This window comes from Prunus persica, chromosome G2 (assembly GCF_000346465.2).
Source record: "Prunus persica cultivar Lovell chromosome G2, Prunus_persica_NCBIv2, whole genome shotgun sequence".
NCBI lineage: Eukaryota > Viridiplantae > Streptophyta > Magnoliopsida > Rosales > Rosaceae > Prunus > Prunus persica.
This window is the reverse complement of record NC_034010.1, coordinates 2,495,700-2,506,243: the sequence shown is the minus strand read 5'-3', so window position 1 is coordinate 2,506,243 and position 10,544 is coordinate 2,495,700. Positions and strand designations below refer to the sequence as shown.

Below are 10,544 nucleotides of genomic sequence, written 5' to 3'. Positions count from 1 at the left end.
GTTATAGTAGTTCAAAATATTGGATCTTCAAAATGCAAAAAGATCCTTGAAATTTTTTTATTTTTGGTAAAAAGATTCCTTGAAATTGGGTTGGTAGAGACTAGAGAGATGTGTGTTGTTACGTGCTACCTAGGTTTGCTTTTAAATATTCTAAAACCATCTTTTTAAACATGGCATCACCTTCTCTTGAAGTAATCTCATTATACATTTTCTCCTTTTCTCTTTTTATATATAGCTAACACAAAGTCTTCCTTTAGCTCTTCGACATAGCAAACGTGACGTACTCATTCACTTCCTTTGTGTTCTCAGTTCATATTTAAATTTTTCGAATTCAGTACATACATATATTGTCCCTTTTGTGGTTATAATTAATTCTATCATTCAAGCTTATCGCAACAGTTCACCAGTGTTTGCTGAAACATTGCATTGGAGAGCTAGGTATGTCTTGAAATAGTTGTTTGCCTCCACACTTTAGTTTTTCTCTTTTTTCTTTAAATATATATATATTTTTTTTGGTTGGGTGAGTACAACACAAGTGGTTCCCATGACACTTGGAAAACTCATGCTCGTAACCTTTGTAATATTCTTTCTGTATTTTTGGGGATTAAGGCCTGTTTACATCTTTGTTTCATCTATATTTCTGGCTTTATGTCTGCAGTCTTTCAAGGTAATTGCTGCATGGCGTTAGCGAAATAATGAGCATTCGGATTGCGGAGTGCTGTAAATTACTGCTAACTTGAGGTTGGTTTTTCTGAGAAATTTTGACTTTTCTTTACCGATTACCTCTTTGCTCGCGATCGCGCGTTTGCGAATTGATTTTTGTTTCTTCTTCTTCTTTGTTTATTTTTACTGTGATGGAGATCCTTCTTTTAGAGTAAACATACATTAGTTTATGTGACATGCCACGTCATCATTTAATGCCCCCTCTAAAGTGTGCCTAATTTGTAGGTTTTTCAAAAATTTAGGTATGCGCTTGAAAATTTTAGAAAAGTTAGGTAATTATTTGTAACGATCCCTAAAGTTAGGATACTATGTAGTTATTACCCAATAATAAACTACAATAAAAGATAAAAACTAAGCAGAGAGGAAAAAGGAAAAACTACATCATAAATCCCTTGGTACCTTGCCTCTTAGCTACCCAAGGTTCTCTCCAAGTCTATTGCATTTACTCTCCTCTTTCTTCTCTCATGTCTGGTGCCCATTTTCTGCACTACTCTATCTCTACACACATTTTACACTACTACATCTTTGCACACATTTTACACTACTATATCCCTACACACTCTCTCTCTATTTATAGCTAGATATGTCCACACTCTTTCGATTTGTTGACCGAAACCACAAATTAAGTGAAAAAACCTGAACCAACAGGTTCGGTTTGGTCAGTTTGGTGGTCTATCGATCTAAAATTCCAGCCCTAGGTGAGATGGGATATGGGGAGGGTGGGGGGCGTGTCTGGAAGTTAGATTGGATGGAGGGGTGTTTGGCATGGTCGTCTAGCTTGGATTAGGGGTGCCTCGAGGTGGGTGATGTCCCTTTAGAAGATAGAAAAAAAAGGGGTTTTGTTTGTTTTTAAAATATTTTTTCTTAGTTTTAAGTTCTTCTTTAAAAACAAGCAAGGGAGTTGACCCTTGGTGGCCTTAGGTTGTTTTGCATGTGTCTTGTTGTACGCTCACATACCTATACGGATTAATCGCGAACCCAATAATACACAACATATATACTCATAAGACAAATAGGGTGCCTAAGATTTAAGGATTAGTCTGCATTATGGCTGACTTAATATTCTTGTTTGACATATAAGTACAACTTTCACAAAAAAGAACTATTGATTGATCGCATTTAGTAAATTCACCCTATATCAAGCACACACATACTTTTCTCAGTGTTTGTACATGAATGTCTAAAGAACAGTATCCTTCTAATTAACCGAACATAAGATGCCCCAGTTTTGATGGATTATCAATACTCAGTTAACAATTTTATGGCTATGAACTATATTGACTATGAGAATGAGAAGGCCTCATGAATCCAATTAACCTTTTTACTTTCTCTTTATTTCATATTCATTGGACTATTGTTTAAGCATATAATTATTGATAGGAATATTTCTATCAATAATGATCTTGCCATTAATTTAATTTAATTACTAAGAAATATAGGTAATATCCATAAAAGATTACATAAAATGATTAGGTTTTATGGGATATTTCCCACACAACATATAGTGGAACAATTTTATAGGTGCCCCTTTGAGCTCGGCTTGACTAAGCATCTACTGATCAAGTGCTTATGATTGGCTGGATTGAACTCATTTTTTAAGCAAGTTTAAGCTCAAATTTAGCCTGAGTTCATGAAATATTGAAAAATAATATCCCTAAAAGATTAGTCGTCCCGTGAGGAAAGAAAATCAATAAAGATTTTAAAGTACACCAATATATATAATAATTGGAATTCTTGGCAAATTAAAAATATATATATATATATATATAATAATTGGAACATGTTTCCATTTAATTATAAGATTGTATAAGACCAAACTTTAAAGAAACAAACGAAAGGTATCTGATAAAAAGATGTGAGCTGCTAACGAGATTTGTTAGCTGGGCACACCAAAGCTCAAGCTGGGGTCATTTTAAAACGGGGAGAATTTCACTTAGATTCCCTAAAGTATGGTATAATTACAGTCAGATCCCACATGTCTCATTTATTACAATCACATCCCTTTTGTTAGTTAATTTTGACGAAAACTAGTAGTTGACTGGGTTTTTAACAAGTGAAATGTCCGTTCTAACCTTTCTACATAAATATTAATAAAATAATTTAAAAGTAAGCAAAAAGGTTAAATCTTAAAAATAAAAATTTTAAAAAGAACCCACTAGTGTAGTGATTTGGGGTATTTACTCCCTCAAGTAAGGTCCTGGGTCGACTCTTAGCATCTGTATAGTGTGTTTGAGTTTAGTATACTATCGCTTCTCTGAATAGGAAAGATCCTTAAAAAAAAAAATTAAAAACTCCCAAAACTTAAGTCTTATACCTGACCCCTTAGCATCCCCCGCCCAGTAACCACCCCCTCGTACTCCCTGGTGACATGTCTTCTCTCTCCCTCTCTCTGGAGTTGTAGATACTAGTGTTGGAAGTATTTTTACTCATCACTTTAACCCAAGGTGTACCCTCACCATCATTCTCAACATTTGACATGTGTCTATAGGCATAACCATGATTCCATAAATACAAAACAAAAGTTAACTATGATTATGTCTATAGACACGTGTCAAGTGTTGAGAATGGTGGTGAGAATACACTTTTAGTTAAAGTGGTGAGCAAAATATTTCCTACTTGTGTCCCACTCCCTAGCTAATCTGAGATGATGGATGTATATGATTTCTACCCATATGGCTGATATCTCCTAGGAGCTGATCTGTAGTCACCAAATTTGGTTCCATTCTCTATTTATTTGACAAATGTTCCATTATTAATCTCAAATCTAACTCTGTTAACTTTAATTCAAATTTAAAAATTAAACAATAAATAAATAAATAAATAAATCCTAAGACCACCCAAACACCCCTCGTCGCTCGCAATCATCGTTTCAAACCTGCTGTGATTGAAATAAAAACTAAAGTTTAGTTTAGAAAGAACTTTTTTTGTTTAATTTTAAAATCAAATCAACGAGATGATGGGTGTTGCGGCGGCCGAGTTAGGTGGGGTGGGGTGGCTGTTGGATTTATTTATTGTTATTTAAATTTTAATTTTTTAATCCTTATTCAAAGTTAACACTGTTAAATTTTCGATTAAGTAAGTGGACATGTGGACATGTGGACATGGAGGGACACCAAATTTGCAAACACCAGATCCCATCCCTTTTACAGCCAGCGATCAAACCCAAATTCATCGAAACGAAAGAATAAAATGAAAAATTTCAACAAAAGGAACAAATAGGACAGAGGCATCGAATTACTCTTCAGTCGAATCCTCTAGAAACAATTGCCAAATGAAATCTATACATTAAATTATAAGTTATAATATATTTTGGTTGGGGGCCTGTGATGGTTGGTGTCTTGAGAAGTTTTTTAGTAGGGGAGGAGGAAGAGTGTTTATAGATTATGAGTTAGAATTGCTATGAGATTTGTTTGGTTGGGTTTTTGATTGGTTTTTGTTTATAATTAAAATTGTAGGTGTTGAACTCCTTGCATTTGGTTTGAGAATTTCCTTAGTCTCTGGCGGCTTTATATAAAAAGGCAATAGAAAATGGAAGAAATTTGTATTTCAATTGCATCTAAAATTGTAGAAAAACCAGTGGCACTAATTGGGAGACAACTCAGCTATCTAATATACTACGATTCTAACATAGAAAGTCTAAAGGATGTGCTTAAAAACCTTGATGACAAGAAAAATGATGTGCAAAGATCTGTGGATGCTGCAACAAGGAATGGTGCAACCATTAAAGATCAAGTTCAGAGTTGGCTAAAGGATGTAAGCAAAATATTTCGTGAAGCGGAAGAACTTCAAACCAAACTCAACATGCAAAGGTGGTGCCCAAGTTTGAAGTCGCGGTATTCTCTGAGTAGGAAAGCCAAGAAGATTGCTCAGCGTGTACTTGATCCCAAACTAGACGAAGGACTGAGTAATAATGTTGCCAATCCTGCACCTGTGCCACAGCTGGGGTCAATAATCTCTAGTGAAGGTTTTAAGGGTTTTGAATCCAGAAAAGATGTCATGAATGATGTGCTTAGTGCTTTGAGGAATGAAAAAACAAGAATAATTGGGATTTGCGGGATGGGAGGTGTGGGTAAAACCACAATGGTGAGAGAAATCATCAAGAGATTACAAGGAACAAATAAGCTGTTTGATGATGTTGTGATGTCAACTGTATCCGCAACTGTAAACATTAGGAAAATTCAAACTGAAATTGCAGAGTCACTAGATATGAAATTGGTCGAGGAAAGTGAATCTATAAGAGCACAAAGGCTACATGAGAGAATCAAGCAGAGTAAAAGAATCCTGATTATATTGGATGATGTATGGTCAGAGCTTAAATTACAGGATGTAGGAATCCCTTTTGGTGATCATGAAGGGTGCAAAATTTTGTTGACATCTCGAAATGAAGAAGTTTGTAAAACAATGGGGTGCAAAGACAACATTTTTAGAGTCCAAGCCTTAAATAAAGAAGAAGCATGGGAGCTTTTCAAGGCGACTGTAGGTGAATCCTTGGACAATAATAATCCTCATTTACTTCATGTTGCAGAAATGATTGCAGATGAATGCAAAGGTTTACCCATTGCCATCATAACCATCGGGAAAACACTAGTCTCAATTGACAAGAATGAATGGGATACTATCCGCGAGCAACTGAAAAATTCTCTCCCAGAAATCATCCCTGGAATGGAACAGAGTGTTTATTCTTGCATAAAACTAAGTTACGATAAATTGGACAGTGGTGAAGTCAAGTCATGCTTTTTACTTTGTTGCTTATTTCCAGAAGATTATGATGTTCCGATTGAGTATATGGTGAGGTATGGGTTGGGTCGAGAAATTTTTGAAAACGCCAATACGATTGAAAACGCAAGAAAGAGAGTGCACTTTTTCGTTGGACAACTAAAAAGAAGGTTTTTGTTGCTGGATAGTGAAAAGGAAGAATGTATCAAAATGCATGATATAGTTCGTGATGTTGCTATATCAATTGCCTCAAAAGATCCTCACAGATTTATGGTAAGATCATTTGATGTGGAAGGTGGAGGCGGAGGATGGCCAGGACTACAAAAAGCAACAAACCAAGAACATTGCAGTGCAATTTCATTAATTGATGTTAAGTTAGATAAAGATATTATTGATGGTTTGGAGTGCCCAAAACTTCAGCTTCTACAACTGAGAAATTCCTCCAGTAGTTCAGAATATTCCAACCACTTTAAAAGGTTGAGAGAACTCAAGGTTTTAGCTTTCTTGAGGATGGATATGTCAGGTTACTTGGCCTCAAAAAGATCTCTACCGCTTGGAGAACCCAAGTACCTTCATACCTTGTGTCTAGAGGATTGCAAATTGGGAGACATATCCCATGTTATTGGAGAACTGGAGAATTTGGAGATCCTCAGCTTTGCTCGCTCTCAAATCAATAAGTTACCCAGAGAAATAGGACTTCTTCATCGGTTAAGGATGCTGGATGCAACAGATTGTGATGGACTTGAAGAAATTCCTCATGGTGTCTTATCCAACTTGAGGAGATTAGAAGAGTTGTACATGGCAGAAAGCTTTTTCAATTGGGGGCCAGCAACAGGAAGCAAGGATGAAACGAGCATGGCAAGCCTTGATGAGGTGACGTCTCTATCTGTTCATTTAAAAGTCTTAGCCATAAATATACCCGATCGTCAGATGTTGCATAATGGGTTTCTCTTAAAGAACCAGCATATAAGATTTCATGTATCTATCAATGCTAGACGAACATACTATTACAAAATGCTTCGTTATCTATTTGCAAAAGGGAGTTTCGAGAATCGAATGCCTGGTTATCTGTTCGAAAATAGTTTGATGCTTCTTGGTGATGTAAAGGAATATTTGGAGATTGGAGCGGTTAGATACTTCTTGAAGCTATCTAAAAACTTAAGCCTACACCACACATACAATTTAAAGTATGTCATCGAGGAGTTAGATGATGAAGGGGGCTTTCAACACTTGAAAGTTTTGTCAATCGAGTATGACAACAACATAGAGTATCTTATGACTCGTCAACATTCTGCCTTCCGCAACTTAAAGTCAGCTACCTTCAAGGAAGTTAACAAACTAAAAGTTGTATGTCATGGAAAACTGCCAGACAAGCGCTCCTTTATGAACCTAAGATCCATAGCAATTAACCATTGTAATGAGTTAAAATATGTATTTTCACTATCCGTAGCACAAAACTTGGTACAACTCCAAAGCTTAAACGTTAAAAATTGTGCTAAAGTGGAAGAGATCATATCAAAGGAGAGAATGGAAGATGATAATGCATCTCACAGGATAAGTTTCCCAAGATTAACCTTTTTGAAGCTTTCTTTTCTACAAAAGCTCCATGGTTTCTACACGGGAAACCAACGGGACTCCACCTATGAGGTATGTATGTGTGCACTTTTGATGCTTGAATGATATATACTTGTTACTCTTTGGAATATGCTACTTTTGTTGTGTTTAATACTGTCGTTCCAGTTCTTGAAGTTGATTTGGGTAGAACTTAATCATTTTTGGTATGTTGGAGATTTTAGATGCGTTTCAATTTTTTGCAACTATTTTATAGATATTTAATAAAAAATTATCTCTCAAAAAATCACTTGAATCAGATATCATTTGACTGCTCAATTAAATTATTGTGATTTTAGTACTTTCTTGAAATATCGTATTCATCAATTTTGTGGAACATAATTAGATATCGAAACGGTTTCCGAATTGTCTAATTTTTTGTAAGTATAATCTATGAATACAGACCTGAGAAATAGGCAGTTTGGATAATTGAAAAACAATTTGTAGTGTGTTTTGAATGTACCTTAATAGAAGGGGACTATATTTCTAAATCTTCACACCTATGATTTTCATTTGAAAATTAAGGTTGAGATGTCCTTAGAGTTAAAAATGTTTATTGGTAAATAGTAATTGAGGGTAGGAAAAGGGGATTATTATTATTTCTCAAAATTTATGACAGAGAATGTGGGAACATAATTAAGGCAATTTGGAAATAAGACAAATTGTGGAAGTTCATTACTTTTGTATTTCTTTCTTTTTGGCTCATGTGTAAGTTCATTATTTATGTAGAATTAATTAATGTACAGATTATAAAGCCCAATTATGAAAGTGCGAATAAGACGAAAGAGACTAGGAATGACAATCAAGTTGCTGGGTCGACCTCATCTGGATCAAAAGTAGCACAAGTGGGAGCAAGTTGTAATGCTCTATTTCCTTCAAATTGCATTTCATGGTTACCAAATCTAGAGGGACTAGTGTTGAAGAGTTTGACAAGCAATGTGGTATTTGATTTAGAAGGGCATGATTCAGCATTTTCTCAATTACAAGCATTGATTGCGGATGGTTTAGATGAGGTTGAGCATTTGTGGAAGAACGTTCAACCTGGATTCCAAGGTTTTCAAAATGTAAGAACTTTATCTATTGGAGCTTGTAACAGTATGAAATATCTATGCCCCTATGAAATTTACAAGCTCCTTATGAATCTCGAAGAAGTCGAAATAAATAAATGTGAGAATATGGAAACTATAGTATTGGCAGCTGCTTCCACAGAGGACAATATCCATGATGAGACAGGTGGCAGTGGCGCGATGACTTTGTTTCCCAAACTACTCAATAGATTCAACCTTCAGAATTTGTCAAGCCTAGAGAGATTTTGCCCTGATGCCTATTCTTTTGCATGGTCCTCCTCCACGAGAATTATGAATGTGAGACGTTGTCCCAAATTAAAGACATTGGGTTTTGCACCAGTAAGCAAAAAGCTGCCAGCAGTTGCAAAGAATTTGAGTGATGATCATGTAAGAGGTAGAGAAGAATCAGGATCTGGATGCGCATCATCAACTAGATCTAGATCTGGATTTGGATGTGCGCCACTAGTCTGCTTACGAAGTCGTCCATCCACTCGCAACTTTACTCAAATATTGCCCCGCCCTGTAAATAGAGAGGTACGTCATTATTCTAAAGCGATATTTAGTGTCTATTTTGTGAAAATTGATCTTAGGTACAGATGTCATTGAACATAAAAGACAAATAAAATAAAAAAGAAAAGTTAAATGGGCTTGACCCATGACAATTGTAAACACTTGTTCATTTTCATTTGGGAAATAATCACCATTATTTTCGCAAACAGTATTAATATCTAGAAGGTGATAATATACAATAATTAAACTGCTTAGTTAAACAATAAACAATACTGGTAACTTCTTTTTATATGAATACTTACCAAACTTGCTTAGTTCAACAATAAACAATTCATTTTTCTTTTCTAAACAACGTTCTTGATTTATAGAATGTGATAATATCCCATATGTTCATGATTGAAACACTAACAAATTAATATACAATTACTTTTCTACCATTTTGCCAGGTTATGCCTGCAAATCTTCAGACCTCAAGTGCTAGCGACAATCTAGAAGATCTCTATGTAAATAGGTGCGATTTATTGGAAGTGATATTTCTGGTTCAGGAAACCCCTTCTACTCAAGCATTTGATAAGCTGAGGGAATTGAATTTGGTGGAGTTACCCATGCTGAGCCACATATGGGAAAAGGATTTACAAGTTAGCTCAGGCTTTGGAAACCTGAGATCACTACGTGTAGTGGACTGTGACAATTTGAGATACTTGTTTTCACAGCACATAGCCAAACTTCTTACCAGCCTTGAGACAATATGTGTTTCCTTTTGTAATGCGATGGAGAAAATTGTTGGAGAGGCAGAAGGAGGAGGAGAAAGTATTGAGGATGAATTGACATTTCCTCAATTGAATTTTATCCAACTTCGGTATTTACCCGCACTTGAATCTTTCTGCTCTCAAGCTTGTACTTTGAAGTGGCCAGCCTTGGAGGTGTTGATCATAGTTGATGAGTGTCCAAAATTAAAAGTGTTTGCTCCTGAGTCTCTATATGTATAAGAGCAGCCGACATGTGTATATGAAGCGTCCACCTGGAGAGAAAAGAAGGTATGTTTTCAATTCAACCAAGCACACTCTGGTTGGTCACTATAAAATCAGTAGAAGATATATGTATAGCTTAATATATTTTCATGAATTGGCGTTGCTTTTTATTTTTCTTTGCCTTATCTTTCTCATGTCATTAGTCCATCTCCACGTGTTTAAGCTATATATGGCTCGTTAAAATGCTTCTAAGAATGGTATAATTTTTTGAAGTAGTACTTAACCATTAATATTTTTCCAGTAGCACTTGCATAATATCCATTACATGCATTTTCTATTTTAATCATAGATAATAATTTTTTGTTCTTTATTTTGCATAACCTTTGAGAAGAATATCATCAGAAGCCAAGAAGCTAGGGACAAGACTACATGATATGTTGCGGTGCACATCTACAAGATACCATGACATACCAATTTCGTTATCGTTGCTTTCATCACTGATTATACATTTTCGTTGTTAATATGTTCCTCATATCCTGCCACTGCATCTCTTTGATCAGATAATTTAGTTATTATCTTTAGTTGTATTATAAAACTGAATTTATTTGGATCTTCCTTTTCATATGTAATATTACCATATTGAATCTTTGGATGTTTGGCTGAACTGTGGTATCTAGTTAATCAAATTACAAGCATGAAAGTTAAGTGTAGTTTAATTTGGGCCAAGTGGATGTATAAATTAACCAAAGTTGTTAATAGAAAGATCCATGTAACTCCTACTAAACATAAACATACTCATTTTTCGACTCCTATATAATAATTAAAAAATCCAATTTTAAAATATATTACCATTTTTTCTTCTATATATCCATCAAGTAATATCAACAATTCATCTAACGGCCAAAAAAATACATGGTCCAAATAACACTAAAATAAGGACAGTTTA

The 10,544-nt window shown here is 35.1% G+C and overlaps 1 protein-coding gene across 1 annotated transcript; it reads left to right on the top strand.

The window, feature by feature from the left end:
• Positions 321-10,213, top strand: LOC18786353 (probable disease resistance protein At4g27220). The gene is made up of 6 exons (XM_020558329.1): positions 321-438; positions 659-741; positions 4,179-7,086; positions 7,797-8,651; positions 9,074-9,664; positions 9,990-10,213. The coding sequence occupies exons 3-5, from the start codon at positions 4,252-4,254 to the stop codon at positions 9,614-9,616; spliced, it is 4,233 nt and encodes a 1,410-aa protein (XP_020413918.1). The 5' UTR covers positions 321-438; positions 659-741; positions 4,179-4,251; the 3' UTR covers positions 9,617-9,664; positions 9,990-10,213.